Source organism: Theropithecus gelada, chromosome 1 (assembly GCF_003255815.1).
Source record: "Theropithecus gelada isolate Dixy chromosome 1, Tgel_1.0, whole genome shotgun sequence".
Classification (NCBI taxonomy): domain Eukaryota; kingdom Metazoa; phylum Chordata; class Mammalia; order Primates; family Cercopithecidae; genus Theropithecus; species Theropithecus gelada.
The window spans coordinates 203239134-203258408 of record NC_037668.1 but is presented as its reverse complement, the minus strand read 5'-3'; the positions used below and the strand labels follow the sequence as shown (position 1 = coordinate 203258408).

General features: G+C 39.5%; 1 protein-coding gene across 1 annotated transcript in view; it reads left to right on the top strand.

The window, feature by feature from the left end:
* The window catches only part of NUP133 (nucleoporin 133), a 68650-nt gene extending 50935 nt beyond the window's left edge, over positions 1-17715 (top strand). Inside the window, exons 21-26 of the mRNA XM_025384569.1 lie at positions 30-165; positions 5775-5893; positions 7901-7981; positions 9286-9350; positions 13511-13599; positions 16975-17715. Of these exons, the coding sequence (XP_025240354.1) occupies positions 30-165; positions 5775-5893; positions 7901-7981; positions 9286-9350; positions 13511-13599; positions 16975-17111 (627 nt within the window). The 3' untranslated portion in view covers positions 17112-17715. The remainder of the gene's footprint in view (positions 1-29; positions 166-5774; positions 5894-7900; positions 7982-9285; positions 9351-13510; positions 13600-16974) is intronic.
* Positions 17716-19275: the final 1560 nt, after the last annotated feature.

Sequence of the window (19275 nt, the reverse complement as noted above, 5' to 3'; positions counted from 1 at the left end):
CTTACAATGGTTTGCATATTTTATTGTAGGCTCATGCAACACTTCTGGGTTTGGCAAATATGGAAACTCGTTACTTTGCAAAGAAGAAAACCCTTCTTGGCTTGAGTAAATTGGCTGCATTAGCTTCAGACTTTCCAGAGGATATACTGCAAGAAAAAATTGAAGGTGAAAGAATTTAAACAAAAAGATTTACAAATTGGTCATGCCATCAATTAACTCATGATGTATTCCTGTCATCAGTTAGCAGGATCTGTCTGTTAGAAACAGGACCTGTCTCTAAGAGGAATGCATTTAGTTAATGTCCAGGTGTAGTTACTCAATTATATACTTGGAATTTTTTTTAGAGAAAAGTTATTTGTATTTTAAATAAGAATTCCTAAAGAATAGATTCAAATGGTTTTGAATGGAGAGGTCTGATTATGTACCCTTAGTGATACATATTCCAAGGTCAAAAAGAACTACAAAGCAATCTTGACCTTTACACAGTGGGTTTGTTGTAGGTAGTGTGGTATAGGTGCAATAATTCTGAACAATTTTGTGTATATTATAGATGAAAACTATTACATGTAGTACAGTTGACCCTCCATATTCTTGGATTCCACATCTGCAGATTTGACCAAACATCAAACATATTTGAGGAAAAAAAGAATTAAAAATAATTCAACAGCAGTTAAAATTACAACAATAAAAAATTAAAACAAAAATAATGCAAAATTGAAACAAAATAGTGTAAATTTTAAAAAACCAGTACAGTATAACAGCTATTTACATCGCATTGACTTTGTATTAGGTATTATAATCTAGAGGTGATTTAAAGTATATGGGAGGATGTATGTGGGTTATGTGCAAGTAACTACCATTTTTATATAAGGGACTTGAGCTTTTTGGTATTCCCAGGGGTCCTAGAACCAGTTGTCAGCGGATATTGAGGCATGAGGGTATTATTTTCTGAACCAAGGAGAAAGGAGATACAAAGAGAAAGACAGTGAAGAAGAACTCTGTATTACTGAATTTGCATTGGAAATACCAGATAGAATCTGATTTTTAAAAACAATATATTTTCTTGTTTGAGGTGATGGATATTCTAATTACCCTGTGATCATTACACAATGTATACATGTACTGAAGCATCACATTGTACCCCATAAATATGTATAATTATTATGCATTAATTAAAAAAATACATTGGCTGGGTGTGGTGGCTCACGCCTGTAATCCCAGCACTTTGGGAGGCTGATGTGGGAGGATTGCTTGAGCCCGGAGATTGAGACCAGCCTAGGCAACTTAGAACTTGTCTCTACAAAAAATTTAAAACTTAGCCAGGTGTGGTGGTGTGCGCCTGTAGTCCCAGCTGCGGGGAGGCTGAGGTGAGAGAATCACTTGGGCCTAGGAGGTCGAGGTGGCAGTGAGATGTGATTGTGCCACTGCCCTCCAACTGGGGCAACAGAGTAAAAACCCTGCCTCAGGAAAAAAAAGTCAGTCTCTCTCTCTCTCTCTCTCTCTCTATATATATATATATATATATATATACATAAAATATTATATATATAATGTAGATATAGATATAGATAGCAAAATGTGTGTATATATAATAAAATTGTGTGTATATATACGTAATACACATATATATGCATTTTATTATATATACACACACACATCTTGTCTCTTGCAGTGACACACCAGTAGCATGAGTATACCTAGTTCCGTATTTTGGTTTCTGAGTACCATTTTCCAGTAAAAGAAATGAGGGCTAATTGAAGAAATCTTGGAGAGTCTTATTGGGCCAGAAAGCAAGGTTAATGTACAGATACTAAAAGAGTACAAGAGCCTTCAACAGCTCCCACTGTTCAAGTTTGGGGACAATTTTAATATCGAAAGAAAGGTAGTAAAGGGTATATTCCACAGTCTATAAAAGAAGAAAATTCATGAATCTATAGTGATTTTCAAAAAGGGAAAGGGTCAGTGAAATGCTTCTTTACAGGAGAATGCCAACTAATAATTGTGGAAAGAATGGCAGAAGTCACTATTACAACCACAGTGAATAACTGTCACCAAAGGATACTGAGACCATTGAGTTTAGGGGCTAGGGGAACAAGATATTCCCGTGTTTTTGGAGTATCAGTAGACAGATCTAATAGACCCTGTCATCAACCACAAAACAAACCCACATTGTGTACTTCTGAAGCAGTGTACTACCATCACCTGTGTCCTGTTCTTGCCAAAATGTTCACCATGATTCTAATCACACGAGAACAATCAGACATAACCTGCTGGTGGGACATTGTATAATACAGTTGCCCTAGACTCTTCAAAAATTTTACCAATATGAAATGAAAGACAAAGATAGAGGCTCTTTTAGATGAAAGGAACCTAAGAGCCATGACACATAAGCAAATGCAGGGTGAGATTCTCAATCCTGAATCACCCTCAGAATAACCATAACAGTTATGGTGAATGTTGTGGAAACAAGTGGGAAAGTTTGAACATACTTTTAATATTAGGTGATATAACTGAGTTGATGTTAAATTCTATAAGTCTGATAATCATATTGTAGTTGAATGTCCTTGTTTTTAGGAGACGATGCTGAGTATTTAGAAAGGAAATGTCATGATGTCTGCAACCTTCATATGCTAAAAAAAAAAATTACCTATATACATAATTCGCAAAAGGGACAGAGTGTTAGCAACAGATAACTCTAGCTGGAGGATATAAAGTGCACATTGGCATTTAAAATTTTTTTTCTGTAGATTTGGCCTTTTTCTGTTTTATATATATATATATATATATATTTATTTATTTATTTATTTATTTATTTATTTATTTATTTTCTTTGAGACAGGGTCTCACTCTGTTGCCCAGGCTGGAGCACAGTGGCACAATCATGGCTCACTGCAGCCTCGAACTCCTGGGCTCAGGTGATGCTCTTGCTTCAGCTTCCCCAGTAGCTGGGACTACAGGTGCATACTCCATGCCCAGCTAATTTTTGTATTTTTTTTGTAGAGATGGGGTTTCGCCATGTGTACCCAGGCTGGTCTCAAACTTCTGAGCTCAAGCAGTGTGTCCACCTTGCCCTCCCAAAGTGCTGGGATTATAGATGTGAGCCACCACACCCAGCCTGGAATTTTTCAAAATAAAAATTGGAGTGGGGAATCTCAGCTATGTGGTTTGGATCAAGTATATGCAGATATGGATATCTGGTTATGTGACTTATCCACAGAGTCCAGCCTAAGATCTGGGTTTAAATTTTACTGCTGTCATTTTTTTCCTTTTGAGGGAGTGGATATAGTAGAAAGAATTGGGATTTCAAATATTTTCTCCAGAACTTACTAGCTTTGTGACCTTGGATAGTTGATTTATGCTCCTTCATCTGAGTTTGTTCATCTATAACAAGGGTAGTTGTAAGGATTGAGGACACTGTCTTGAGAAAAATGGCTTACATACATTAAGTACTCAGTAAATTCTAGATATTAGCCCCTTTTATTATTAAAATTATTTTTCACTGGGATAATCTTCCTTCAATCTTTTTATTTTTTGCACTAGTAGTGTCTCTTCTAAAAAACGTGTGTTTATATTCTATAGGACTGGCTGATAGTCTGAGAGGGGAAGCCATATTTTAGCCTGGCCACCAGAGATAGATCATGTTAATCAAAGTATTTTACCACAGGGCTTTCCTGTTTCTTCTTTCTCCCTGCTTTGCATTTGATCACTTCTTAGCTTTTACTTCTTAACACAATGGGAACATTTGCAGGTCTCAGTGATTCTACGGACTGTTAGCACAGTGTATCTAATCGGAGGGGATAGGCTTTTTAAAAATAACTCTTGTAATTAAATAATTCCTCATGGAAAATGTGTAAATTATAGAAAAAATACAACAGAAAAAATAAGTCGTGTATAGTCCCACCTCCGCAGAGATAACCACTGGTACTGTTTTGTAGGTATCCTCCCAGTCTGTTTTTCTAGGTATAGAAATGGACAAAAATGTTCCATTTAATTTTTCCAAAACCAGGATCATGGGAAATGCTGCCAGTATTTGAACGAAAGTATCTGTGCTTTGGTCACTGTTTTGCTGTGAATGCTACCTATTATGAGGCTACCTAGCAGTTCTCACCCTTTCCTGCAACTCGGCACATTCCCTGGGGTAGAGCCAGGTCATGGGCTGCAACCTGGGGAGTTTATGACAAACAGAAGCCCCTGTTACCTCTTCCAGTGGAGATAACCCTTGCTACCTAGGATATGTGCTGTATATTCTTCCAGGTCTTGTTTTTCTTGATAGACTCATGGTAGCTTTTATATCATTTCCATTTGTGAATGAAACTGCAGTTAACCCTTGAACAACATGGGTTTGAACTGCATGGGTCCACTTACATGCAGATTATTTTCAATCAATATATTTCGGAGATTTTCAACAACATGAAAACACTCATAGATATACACCATGTATAACCGTGTAGCCTAGAAATACCAAAAACAAACAAACAAACAAAAAAACAGAAAAAGACAGGTTATGAATACATAAAATATGTAGTCTATTTTATCATTTACTACCATAGAACATGCACAGATCTGTTATAAAAAGTTAAAATTTATCAACACACAAACACAGACCTCACATAGCACCATTCACAGTGGAGGCAAATGTAAACAATGTAAATACACAGCGTTAAATCACAACTGCCTGAAATTAACTGTAATACTGTCCTTACCATAATAATTTCATAGCCATGTCCTGTTGCTATTGTGGGCAAGTGTCCGCTTGTTCAAGTGTTACCAGTATTCAATTAAAACCCCAATTAAAGTGATGATCCAGTTAAAATGATTCTGATCATCTCTGTGTGAGAATTTTGTTTACACTCCAGTAAACTGCCTATTGCAGCAAGAAGTAAATTTCCTATTGCAGTAAGAAGTGATTTCTCATAGTTCTCAAGTATTTTTTCCTGTGTTTAGTGCAATACCATAAACCTTTAATAACATCTTGGGACTCATATGAAGTGCCACTAAGTGATGCTTGGCATGCTCCCAAGAAGCATAGGAGAGTCATGACATTACAAGAAGTGGAATTGCTTGATAGGCACCTCAGATTGAGGTCTGCAGTTTTGGTTGCCCCCATTTCAATATAAATGAGTCTTCCTTAATGACCATTGTTTAAGAAAAAAAAAAAAGAAAATTTATGAAGCTGGCAGCAGCAGTTAAGTTTTTGGGAAGTCAAAAGTTACCCTCCCAGCACTTTGGGAGGCTAGAACAGGAGGATCACTCAAGCCCAAGAGTTTGAGACCAGCCTGGGCAGCATAGCAAGACTCCATCTCTTTAAAAAGTTTTGCTGGGATTTTTGACAGCACAGGAGCTTAGTGGCCCATCCTCCTTGTTATTTAAGGGCCAACTATATATTAAAAATTCCAGTGGGAAAAATTTTACTGAATTATAAAATATGATTGAGAGATCTCCACATTTAGGAAGTTTATACCTCATGAAATAGCTATCTGCTGTCCAACTTCTTCAAGCAGTAGAACGTATTTCCTTACCTGTTCTCTCCCCTCCTATTTCTCGTTGCTGCGATAATTTATAAGACTTTGATCAAACCATGGATATGTTGTAAACATAACCAGCAATCAAGAATAAGAATTAAAAGCATTCTAAGATCATTGAATAACGATGGGATTACCTCTGGAGCTATTTTTTTCTTTTAAAATTCAGATTTGTTTTATGACAGCAAAAATGAGAGCAAAAATAAAAGTTCCATCATTTTCTCTTTCCCTCTCTCTCATCTTGAATACTAGAAATGGCTGAGCAGGAACGCTTTCTACTGCATCAGGAGACCCTACCTGAACAGCTGCTAGCGGAGAAACAGCTACATCTCAGTGCGATGCCAGTATTGACTGCACCACAACTCATTGGTGTATGTGCTTTTCAAATCCTTAACACTGTTTCTTAAACTCAAAACATTGTTGGTGTTTATTGGGCCATGTAGTATAGTTCCTAAGGGGAGTTACCGTTCTACTTCCTACCTTCCAGAAAACTCTCCTAGAAAAATATTTTTGGAAGCTGTTTGGGAACAGAAAGTTCATTACAGAACAATTCATCAGCATCTGCCTCCCCATACATTCCACCTAAAGGTGCTGTATCTAGGCGACCAGGAGAAATTACTGATATTTTGCTTTTCTAGTGTAGGACAAATAAGTACCATGAGATAACTTTTATTTCCCCCACAGAATTACTTTTCAAGCTCTTCTATAAGAAAAAATAAATTAAGGAACTCAGTTTACATGGTCTGGCAGCGCTGTCCTTACCCCTTTCCTCTGCAACCCAACACATCCCCGAGGGCAGAACCAGAGTACGGGCTGCAGCCTAGAGAAAAAGCATCTGTTTGCCAGAATGATGTTGTAGGATCACCTTAAATTTGTCCTGTCTGTATGAAAAAGAAAGCAAACAATTAAAAGATGTTAGCATTTTAGCCATTATTAGTAGCAGATTTCCTGTTGTAACTGAATTTACAACAGCCCTTCCTGATAGAATATATATTTAATTTAGAAATGTAAGATACTATCTATTGTAACTCACCATTATATATCACTAAGAAAAAAGTAGTGCCAATTTTACTCTGATACATCAATTTAAATACCACAGTCCAATTTCAGAGATGGTGGGGTAAAAAGGATGTTTAAGAACAACAAAATAGTATTTTTTGACTGCTGTAAGACAATGAAAATAAGCAGATAGTTTTTTTTCTGAAATGATCTGAGTATTGTTGCTATTAAAGGATTATATATACAATTTTTTAAAAATGGAATTATAAATAGTTTTTGGAAAAGGAAGACGGGAAAAATTCAAATTGATATTTTTAATAAGGCAAGTATTTTTCTGACCATAAAAATTACAGGAAATTTGAATACAGAAATGAATACGCGATCAGCTGTAATCTAACCAGGGATGAGTGTTGGTAACATGTTGATGTGTTTTTTTACATTTTAAGTAAATATAGATCAACTGTACACTTTATTGTACGTCTCAATTTTTTTTCTTTTTTTTTTTTTTTTTAGAGACAAAGTCTTGATGTTGCTCAGGCTGTCAGGCTGGAGTGCAGTGGCACTATCACAGCTCACTGTAGTCTTGACCTCCCAAGCTCAGGTGACCCTCCCACCTCAGCCTCTGGAGTAGTTGGGACCACAGATGTGCACCACCATATCCAGCTAATTTTTATACTTTTTGTAGAGACAGTGTTTCGCCGTGTTGCCCACGCTGGTCTCAAACTCCTGTTCTCAGGGAATCTGCCTGCCTCGGCCTCCCAAAGAGCTGGAATTATAGACATGAGCCACTGTGCCGTGCCTAAAATACGTGTTTTTTAAAAAGACAGTTTAAGGTAGATGCAATTCAGTTTCCAAATATGAGACTGTTTTTACTATAAAAATACAACTGGCCAGGCGCAGTGCCTCACACCTAAAATCCCAGCTTTTTGGGCCAAGGCAGGCAGATCACTTGAAGTCAGGAGTTTGAGACCAGCCTGGCCAACAGGGTAAAACCTCTTCTCTACAAAAAATACAAAAATTAGCCAGGTGTGGTGATGGATTCCTGTAATCCCAGCTACTCAGGAGGCTGAAGCAGGAGAATCTCTTGTACCTGGGAGGCAGGAGTTTCAGTGAGCCGAGATTGTGCCACTGCAATCTAGCCTGGGTGACACAGCAAGAGTCTGTCTCAAAAAACAAAACAAACTGAAAAACTACAACTTCCTTACAAGACATAATGACTTCTTTTCTCCATAAATGTCTCTAGTATTAGTTATATGATTGTATACAGTAATCTTCTACCTTATTTTAAGACATAATGACTTCTTTTCTCCATAAATGTCTCTAGTATTAGTTATATGATTGTATACAGTAATCTTCTACCTTATTTTAACTTGTCATAGCTATATATCTGTGAAGAAAATAGAAGAGCTAATGAATATGATTTCAAGAAAGCTTTGGACTTGCTGGAATATATTGATGAGGTAAGTAAAACCACTTGAGATGATCTCAGGCAACTGAATACATTTGTAAAAAGAGGGAGATGCCTCTTCTAGTCAATCATGAAAACGAATTAAGCAAAAAAGACTGTATCTGGTTCAACTACCTTTAATCCTTAGAATGTATATAACTCTTGAGAAAAGCTGTCAAAGTCAAGAGACTCCTTTCGTGATAATTCTCACACGTTCCTGGATTTTTTTTTTTTATGCACAAATACTGCTTTTAAAAGTCCTGAGATTTTTTTTCTGTTTCATTTATTAAGTCATTAGTTTCTGAATCTAATATATGACTCTATCAGTTTATTCTGGCTGGGTGCAGTGGCTCGTGCCTGTAATCCCAGCATTTTGGGAGGCTGAGCCAGATGGATCACCTGAGGTCAGGAGTTCGAGACCAGCCTGGCACACATGGTGAAACGCCACCTCTACTAAAAATACAAAAAAAAAAAAAAAATTAGATGGGTGTGGTGGCACACACCTGTAACCCCAGCTACTTGGGAGGCTGAGGCATGAGAATTGCTTGAATCCAGGAGGCAGAGGTTGCAGTGAGCCGAGATTGTGCCACTTGTACTCCAACCTGGGTGACTGTCTCAAAAAAAATAAATAAATAAATAAATAAATAAAGATATATATATATATATAAAATCTTCATAGTATTAATCCTAAGAGTAGCTGTTTCTTGTGTTTCAATAGGTTATAGTGAAAATTCTGTAGGATGAGTAGTTCTATTACCTGTCCATGCAATTGAAAGTAATTTGGTAGCTTCTATAAAACATAATATGTTGACTTTTACATTACCTTATTTTAAAATGTTACCCCTCTCAGGCCGGGCGAGGTGGGTCACACCTGTAATTCTAGTACTTTGGGAGGCCAAGGTGAGCGGATTGCCTGAGGTCAGGAGTTCGAGACCAGTCTGGCCAACATGGTGAAACCCTGTCTCTACTAAAAATTAAAAAAAAACTAGCCGGGCATGGTGGCGTGCACCTATAGTCCCAGCTACTCGGGAGGCTGAGTTAGGGGAATTGCTTGAATCAGGGAGGCAGAGGTTGCAGTGAGATGAGATCGCGCCACTGCACTCCAGCCTGGGCGACAGAGTGAGACTGCGTCTCAAAAAAAAAAAACACAACTCTTACCCCTCTCAAGGTTGCTAATAAAATCATCACAGAGTAACCTGAAAATAATTCATAGATATTAATTGGCTTCTATGTATGTAGTATTAGCATAATGAAAATTTAAGCACGTATTTCTTTCAAAGCCAGGATTTAATCAGGATTTTTTGTTTTGCTGTGAAGGAAGAAGATGTAAATATAAATGATCTCAAACTGGAAATCCTTTGCAAAGCTCTTCAGAGAGATAAGTAAGTGCTCATGACATCGCTTCTTTGGAAAGTGTAGAAACTGCTTTTCCTCTGCTGTCACCACACGACAGTCAATACAGAAGACTTCTGTGACCAAACGTGTTGGGATTTCCCGCCTCCCACACTGGGCAACCAGTGAGTTCTGTTGGTGGACACCTGCTGAATGTCCTTTAATTAAGTTCCGTCCTGACACTGTCTACAACCACAGGTTGAGGGCTCAGACTGCCCCCGACTCCAATGCCACTCTAAGCCCCAGATGGTTTTGCCTGTGCTTCTCACCGACCAGCTATAAATTGGGGTTCCCACAACCCCCTCTTTGGGTTTGATTAATTTGCTAGAGCAGCTCATAGAACTCAGGAAAACGTGCCCACCAATTTATTATAAAGGGTATTGTTACCAGAAAGGGGTCCTGATCCAGACCCCAAGAGAGGCTTCTTGGATCTCGTGCAAGAAAGAATTTGGCGCAAGTCCACAGAGTAAAGTGAAAGCAAATTTATTAGAGAAGAAAATAAAAGAATGGCTACTTCTTACACAGAGCAGTGGCATGGGCTGCTTGACTTGAGTATACTTATGGTTATTTGTTGATTATATGCTAAACAAGGGGTGCATTATTCATGAGTTTTTCTGGAAAAATGTGAGACGTTCCCAGAACTGAGGGTTCCTCCCCTTTTTTAAAAAATTTTTATTTATTTATTTTGAGACAGAGTTTAGCTCTTGTTGCCCAGGCTGGAGTGCAGTGGTGTGATCTTGACTCACTGCAGCCGCTCCCGCGTTCAAGTAGTTCTCCCGCCTCAGCCTCCCAAGTAAATGGGATTACAGGCATGTACCACCACGCCTGGCTAATTTTGTATTTTTAGGAGAGATGGGATTTCACCATGTTGGTCAGGCTGATCTCGAACTCCTGACCTCAGGTGATCCACCCACCTCAGCCTCCCAAAGTGCTGAGATTATAGGCATGAGCCACCTCGCCTGGCTCCTCCCCTGGCTCCTCCCCTTTTTAGACCATATAGGGTAACTTCCCAACGTTGCCACGGTATTTGTAAACTGTTATGGCGCTGATGGGAGTGTCTTTTAGCATGCTAATGCGTTACAATTAGTGTATAATGACCAGTGAGGATGACTAGAGACCACTGTCTTGGTTTTGGTGGGTTTTGGCTGGCTTCTTTACCACAGCCTGTCTTATCAGTGGGGTCTTTGTGACCTGTGTCTTGTGATACCAGTCCTGCTGACCTCCTGTCTCATCCTGTGACTAAGAATTCCTAACCTTCTGGGAATGCTGATTCTAACACATCTGAAAGCCTCACATAGAATACAAATGAAGAATTCATAGGGTGAGGTATGGGGGAAAGGGCTTGGAGCTTCCAAGACCCTCTCTGGCCCTCCACCTTCCAGGAACCTCCACCTGTTCAGCTATCAGGAAGCCCTTCTAACCCTGTCCTTTTGCGTTTTTATGGAAGCTTCGTTATGTAGACATGATTGATTAAAGTTGGTGACCAACTTAACCGTCAGCCCCTCTTCCCTCCCTGGATATTGAGGAATAGGACTGAAAGTCCCAACTCTAATTATGCTCTTTCTGGTGACCAGCCCCTATCCTGAAGCTAGCTGGGGGCTGCCGGCTATCAGTCAACTCATTAGTATTAAAAAAAAAAAAAAAAAAAGACATCTCTGGAGATCCTAAGGATTTTAGGAGTTGCAAAGCAGGAAGTAGGGTGACGAAGAAGACTAAATACATATTTCACAGTATCACAGGAAGATTATGATATTATATGTCAAATGGTTTTATAACCTAACCATATTGTAACATATATTATGACAATTTTAATGGTTATATTAGTAATATTTATTTAGCCTTGGTCTTCTCTATTTTAATAATTAAGAATAACCTAAAGACTTAGGACCACTGATATAATAAATCACTACTTTTGATTTTAAAATTTAGATTGTCAGTTTGCATAGAAATACACATCCCTTATTTTCTTTATTTTTTGTGGTGGGGTTTCACTCTTGTTGCCCAGGCTGGAGTGCAGTGGCACAATCTCAGCTCACCGCAACCTCCGCCTCCTAGGTTCAAGTGATTCTCCTGCTTCAACCTCCCAAGTAGCTGGGATTACAGGCGTGCACGACCACGCCTGGCTAATTTTGTATTTTTAGTAGAGACAGGGTTTCTCCATGTTAGTCTGGTCTCGAACTCCTGACTTTGTGATCTGCCCGCCTCAGCCTCCCAAAGTGCTGGGATTATAGGCGTGAGCCACCATGCCTGGCCACATCCCTTATTTTCACAGAAGCAAGGTTTATCATGCGAAACGAGACTTGAAGCTATGATTTTGTTTGTATTTATTTTTATTTTAATTTATTTATTTTTATTTTTTATTTTTTTGAGACAGAGTCTGGCTCTGTCGCCCAGGCTGGAGTTCAGTGGCACAATCTTGGCTCACTGCAAGCTCCACCTCTCAGGTTCACACCATTGCCTCAGTCTCCCGAGTAGCTGGGACTACAGGCACCTGCCACCACGCCTGGCTAACTTTTTAATGTATTTTTAGTAGAGACTGGGTTTCACCATGTTAGCCAGGATGTTCTCAATCTCCTGACCTCGTTATCCACCCGCCCTGGCCTCCCAAAGTGCTGGGATTACAGGCTTGAGCCACCATGCCCGGTCTATTTTGTTTCTTATGTTACTACAATTTGAGGGTCAGTGCCCTTTTCTAAGGCATTAAGTACTACTCTCTCTTTTTTTGTTGTTGTTTTGCTTTTTTTTTTGTTTTTGAGACAGTGTCTCGCTCTGTCACTTAGGCTGGAGTGCAGTGGCTCAATCTCGGCTTGCCACAACCTCCGCCTCCCAGGTTCAAGCGATTCTCCTACGTCAGCCTCCCGAGTAGCTGGGAATACAGGCATGCGCCACCACACCCAGCTAATTTTTTGTATTTTTAGTAGAGACTGGATTTCTCCATGTTGGTCAGGCTGGTCTCTAATTCCTGACCTCAAGCGATACGTCTGCCTTGGCCTCTCAAAGTGCTGGGATTACAGGCCACCTCTCCCGGCAAGTACTACTTTCTCACTATCATATCCTTTCTGCAGAGGAGGACTTCCACCTATGGAAATGGTGTTTATGTTACGATTCAATGGCAAAGACTAAGAATAATCAGTTGAAGGAACGAATTCTTTCCAGGAAAAGAATTTTAAGCAAAGCATGACTTGAATGCTAAAAGCCTTCTTCTACTCACAATTTTCCTTTTTCCTGTGGTAAAATATTATAGAAGAGCTGTTTTTACTAAACCATTTCTTCCCTCCTCTCATCACTCCAAAATAGTTAAAATTGCTGTTAAGTTTAGTCTTAGAGGTCAGTCCCTGAAGCTTCTAGCTTTATGCCTACTTGATTGTTTTGTCCCTTCCCAGTCGTACAAAAGGATGCTATCATTTTGATTAGAATTCCTTGTCTTAGTTTCTTGTTTAAAAATTTTAAAAGTATCTCGTCCATTGATTACAGAGCAGTGGTTTGGTATTTTTAATTTAGTAGTAGATAGTCACAACTACATAAAGAAAGCTTCTGGTTGGGTCCAGTGGCTCATGGCTGCAATCCCAGCACTTTGGGAGGCCAAGATAGGAGGATTGCTGGAGCCCAGGAGTTCAAGACCAGCCTAGGAACATAGCAAGACTTTGTCTGTACACAAAAGTAAAAAATTAGCCAGGCACAAAGTGGTGCATGCCTATGGTCCTAGCTACTTAGAATGCTGAGGTGGGAGGAACGCTTGAGCAGAGGAGTTCGAAGCTACAGTGAGTCATGCTTTGGGGTCCATACTGAATATGTTACTTACTAATTGAATTTTCTTCAGAAAGATACCTCACTACTTGGTTTTTGAAATCAAATACATAAGAGTTATACTGAGTCAGTAGCTACCTTGAGTGTAATGTCTTTTTTTAAATGTATTTTCCTTGGCTTCTCTTGCATGTTTCCTAGAGTGTAACATCTTATATCTAATGTAGAAGCTGTCAGTGTATTCAACATGTAAAGTGCCTTTATTTAAATGATTTGAAACAGTATCACAAAACTCAGATTCTCCATACCCCACACCCATCAAAATAAAACCATGATAGCAAGCAAATCATTTATTTCAGCTATATCAGTGATTTCATTTTTCCCTCATAATGATTTTGTTTTCTAGCTGGTCCAGTTCTGATGGCAAAGATGATCCAATTGAAGTATCTAAAGACAGTATATTTGTGAAGATCTTACAGAAACTTTTAAAAGATGGTAAGTGGTTTGACTATACTGTTGGAAATTACAGTGTCACTCTTCAGTTTTTTGGGTTTTTTGTTTGTTTGTTTTTGAGATGGAGTACTGCTCTGTCGCCTAGGCTGGAGTGCAGTGGTGTGATCTCGGCTCACTGCAAGCTCCACCTCCTGAGTTCAGGCGAATCTTCTGCCTCAGCCCCCGGAGTAGCTGGGACTACAGGCCTGCGCCACCAAGACTGGCTAATTTTTATGTTTTTAGTAAAAGCAGGGTTTCACCATATTGGCCAGGCTGGTGTCAAACTCCTGACCTCGTGATCCACCTGCCTCAGCCTCTGTCTAAAGAATAAAAAAAACAAGAAGCTTTCATTTGGCGTCTATCCACACTGATCTCCATGCGTTAGTTTTCAGATTTGTAGCTTCCATTTGTAGCTGTAAAAACGCCACAGACTGAATTGTGTCTAAGTATCTAGCGCTAATATTTAAGGGCAGCTTTGCAGTTTTTGTTATTCTTAGTGGATTATAAAACAGGTGAAAAACAGGAATGGAAAGTCATAATTTCGTAAAGGACAAGAATAGTAGAAACTTTTTTTTTTTTTTTTGAGATGGAGTCTCATTGTGTTGCCCAGGCTGGAGTGTAGTGGCTCAGTCTCGGCTTACTACAACCTCCGCCTCCCAGGCTCAAGTGATTCTCCTGCCTCAGCGTTCTGAGTAGCTGGGATTACAGGCACGCACCACCATGCCTGGCTAATTTTTGTATTTTCAGTAGAGACAGGGTTTCACCATGTTGGTCAGGCTGGCCTCGAACTCCTGACCTTGTGATCTGCCTGCCTTGGCCTCCCAGAGTGCTGGGATTACAGGCATGAGCCACCGTGCCCAGCTGAAACTTTTATTTAAATAAAAATATAGGCAGGTGCAGTGGCTCACACATTGGGAGGCCAAAGTGAGAGAATCACTTGAGTCCAGTAGTTCAAGACCAGCCGGAGCAACGTAGGGAGATCCTGTCGCTATATTAAAAAAAAAAAGAAAAAAAGAATTAGTTGGACACAGGGGTGCATGCCTGTGGTTCCAGCTACTGGGGAAGCTGAGGTAGGAGGATTGCTTGAGCCCAGGAGATGGAGGCTGCAGTGAGCTGTCATGGTGCCACTGCACTTCAGCCTGGGTGATAGAGTGATACCTTGTCTCAAAAAAAAAAAAAAAAATTTTATATGTGTGTGTGTATTATATATGTATATTTTACCTATATAAGGCGTGTGGTTTTTTTTTTTTTTAAGAACAGGACAAATGTATTTTTAGAACCTTCTTAATAATATGGCTTTCATGCACAGTAGTGTTTTTAAAGGACAGATTCTGAAGGTAGGGAGATACAGATAACCTTGCGTTATATTTCATAGGCATTGACAGTGCAACAGCTACTTCAGCCTGTGCATTCGTCCTGCAGACATATTTCAGTTACCCACAAGGTTTGTTTTTACATGTTACCTGAAATACATTATACATATAGAACAAAATGCCTGTCTCATTAAATGAAGTTTACATTTTTTTCTAGTTAGTCACCAACATTTAATAGTTGAGAATAGTGTTATGAAAGTCTTATTTTGCCAGGTGCGGTGGTTCATGCCTGTAATCCCAACAGTTTGGGAGGCTGAGGCAGGCAGATCATGAGGTCAGGAGATCGAGACCATCCTAGCTAACATGGTGAAACCTTGTCTCTACTAATACTACAAGATAATTAGCCGGGTGTGGTGGAGGGCGCCTGTAGTCCCAGATACTCGGGAGGCTGAGGCAGGAGAATGGTGTGAACCCAGGAGGCGGAGCTTGCAGTGAGCCGAGATTGCACCAATGTACTCCAGCCTGGGCGACAGAGCGAGACTCCGTCTCAAAAAAAAAAAAAAAAAAAAAGTCAAATAAAATGTTACTTTTTAAAGAGAATTTATCTTTTACAAATTAATGTGGTATCTTTACAAGTATATCATTTTACAGAGAAATAACTTTTATTGAAAGTGTGTTTGTTAATCATAATAAATGATATACAAATATTTTGTTTGGATTTAGTCTCATAACACTTATCAACTCAGATTTTTCTTGTATAACAATTAAGTACCAGGTGTGGTAGCTCAAACCTGTAATCCCAGGACTTTAGGAGGCAGAGGCAAGAGAATCCCTTGAGCTCAGGAGTTCAAGACCAGCCTGGGCCACATAGCAAGACCCTACCTCTACAGAAAAAAAAAATTAGCCAGGCTTGGTGGTGCATGCCTATAGTCCCTGCTACTCAGGAGGCTGAGGTGGGAGATCACTTGAGCTGGGAAGGTCAAAGGGTTGAAGTTACAGTGAGCTATGATCGTACCACTCCACTCCAGCCTGGGTGAGAGTGGAAACCTTATCTCAATAAAAAATAAAAACTACAATTAAGAACCAAAAAATAGGCTGGGCACAGTGGCTCACGCCTGTAATCCCAACACTTTAGGAGACTGAGGTGGGTGGATCGCTTGAAGTCAGGAGTTCAAGACCAGCCTAGCCAACATGGTGAAACACCGTTTCTACTAAAAATACAAAAAATTAGCTGGGCGTAGTGATGGGCACCTGTAATCCCAGTTACTGGGGTGGCTGAGGCAAGAGAATCATTTTAACCCAGAAGGCAGAGGTTGCTCTGAGTTGAGATAGCACCATCGCACTACAGCCTGGCCAGCAGAGTGAGACTTGGTCTGAAAAAAAAAAACAAAAAACAAAAAATGATGCAAGACCCTTTGAGGATTTTTTTTTTAAACCAGTATTTGATTTTGAGAATCTTATGGTAATGTAGCAAATTATAAAATACTATTGGCTTATTATTTTGAAAATTTTCATCCAGTTTTCTCTATCAAATGAAAAAATTGTATATGCTTGTTTGTAACTACACAGATGTCAGATAATCCATTTAGTTCATGTTCATTGGCTTTTCAGCTCTATGGATGACTTGTCAGGAAATGATTCTTTTGCCCATCTAATTTTAGATTTATACTGTAAATACATTTTGAGATACTATAGCTAGCATTCATAACAGTGTTTCTACTAAATTATTCCCTAAATAGGGGATCCTATAAGTGTTTGAAATACTTGTTTTCAAGCTTGGGAATACATGAAAACGTTTCAGATCTTACTAAACACTTTAAATAGAATGGCTCTTTTGACCACTGGAGGGAAAAACACTCAGGCAGCCCCTATGAAGAGTAAGTATCACATTGTTAGACTTGAAAGTATGTTTGACAGATGGAAGGAATTTAGAAGAGAGTATTTCCCAACAGCGAAGTGACATTATATTTAAATAGAAGCACAGGTGTTTTTGTCATCAATCATCTGAATTCATTTGAGAGTTTTATAATAATTGAAAAATGACTTCTTGTGTTTGTGTTTATAGGCATTCAGCTCAGTGAGTACTTACCGGAGGTGAAAGACCTGCTGCAAGCAGATCAGCTTGGAAGCTTAAAGTCCAATCCTTACTTCGAGTTTGTTTTGAAAGCAAATTATGAATATTATGTTCAGGGACAAATATAACTTTTTCTAAAAATGGCCATTGTTCATGAAATTTGTATAAGTGTGTCCTTATAAAAATTTTAGGCCATAAACAAGTATAAGTTTGTACAATTTCAGAACATGTATAGCTGAGTTTTTACACTTTATATGTAGGAAGCTAATATAAAATAGTTATGTAACTGTGATTTTGGTTTTCAGTTACGTGACTTGTTTTTTCCACCTGAAATGTGTCGGTTGTTGTTCCTGTACTCGGTGCCCTTTCTTCTTCCTCTGACGTGGCCCCAGGTTCTGGAGTTCTGGTCCTGGTTCTAGCTACTCACAGGCACAAATCACTTGTAGGCCTCAGTTTCTGTGACCATGAAAATTACTAGATTGCACTAGCTTGTCTCTAAAATTCTGTGATTCCAGATACTTTGCACCAAAGAGAATCTAGGGTGTTTGGTATCTGTTTCAGTTAGGGCTAATGGGAAATGTCCAGTAAGATAAATGTCAACTTTGCTGACTTATTATGAGATGAAAAACAAAAGCAGAGCAGGCCTAACTCATGTGAGCTTGATAATTATGAACTCACTGGGAGCATTTTAAACTTTTCTACATAAATAATAAATGAGCACTAGTGAAAGTATTTTAGTGAATGAAACATTTATGTGGTTTTCTAACCTGTCTATAAATTACTGTTGATGTTTAGTTCTTTCAGTATGGGGATTCAGTCAGCCTCATGTATTTTCAGAATGACTTTCATGAATCTTGACCACAGTCGGCCTAGTTAGTCAAAAGCGTGAATGATACTAGAAACCATTATAGGCTGTCCTAATATGGCAATCGATGTGACTAAAAGGTACTGTTCTCTCAGAGCTTTGTCCTGACCAGTGTCATCACTCACTCGGTGTTTATCTGAGTTTTAAATAAAGGCCAGAGGTTGGACAGGGAGTTGCTGGCATGTCCGCGCCTTGGCCCAGTCGAATGCCCACTAACCAGCTTGCTCCAGCATCTGAAAAGGTCAGAAGTTAAACATGGTGAAGAGTCCAGTTCCTGGATTCACAGAGCCCAGCATCAGGCCTTCTCCCCCGCAGACTGCAAGGCCAGCCCTTGAGTATATTTGGAAGATCAGATTAATGGAACTGTTTGTAAATCAAAGAGAAGAAACTAGCAGCCTGGTCTTTTTCTCTTTGCAGCTCGTGTGTCAGGACAGCATTAGGGTCTGGGTTGGGAACATGTTGGAAGGTACTAGGAGAAGTTGGGAAGAGCAGCTTGTCAGATGGCTGGTAAGAAACCGCTGAGTACTTGTATTGTAAGATAAGGCTTTGTTTTTACATGGAGGTCAGCTGTCAGTGTTCACTTCTCACCTGCAGGACTCTGTCAGGTGATAATGTGCTCTGGGACACACAGGCTCCCACCACCCTCCTTTGCAGCTGCAAACCTAGTGATCCCTGGTGGATGGGACGGTACCACAGGAAAGCCGATCTGATCATGCCCCAGAACCCACTGATTGTGTGGATGTAAAACGACTGCTCTTATGGTGTGAAGTGGAGCATCCTGTCAAGGGAGGAAAAAGCTCACTCTTCTAATCCTCTTTCTCTCTATCTCATAGTGGCTATTACACTCAAATGGTTGAGTTTTTAAAAATTATTTTAACAGTGAAAATGAAATTAAGACCTAGGATTTTGAATAATTTTTTCTCTAGAATTTTAAAAAGTGGTTTCACAGCAGAGTCTTCATCAAAGAATTATTAATGGTTTTTGTATAAAGTAGCTGATAATTATACAGCTGCTGTGTGACATTTCTATGGAAAGAGACACTTTACTGACTTGGAAAAGGTTTGTGATCATGCCTGTCTTTAAGTGCTGCCCTGAGAGTCCCAGCTTGGGACCTTGACAGAATACAAGAGGAAAGTGTTGTGTGTGGTCGTGAGCAGAGGGGAGTGTGCGCAGGCGTGGGGACTGGCATGTCTTGAGAATTTGTGAACAGAATGGTGTCAAGGATTGCGGCAGACCTGGAGACAGTAAAAACTTGCTGAACTCCTGAGTGAGGTTAAGGCTACTGACACCTCTCTTTGAGGGCTTTCATTGTTTGTTTGTTGTTTTTTGTTTTTTTTTTTTTTGAGACGGAGTCTCTCTCTGTCGCCCAGGCTGGAGTGCAGTGGCGCGATCTCCACTCACTGCAAGCTCCACCTCCTGGGTTCACA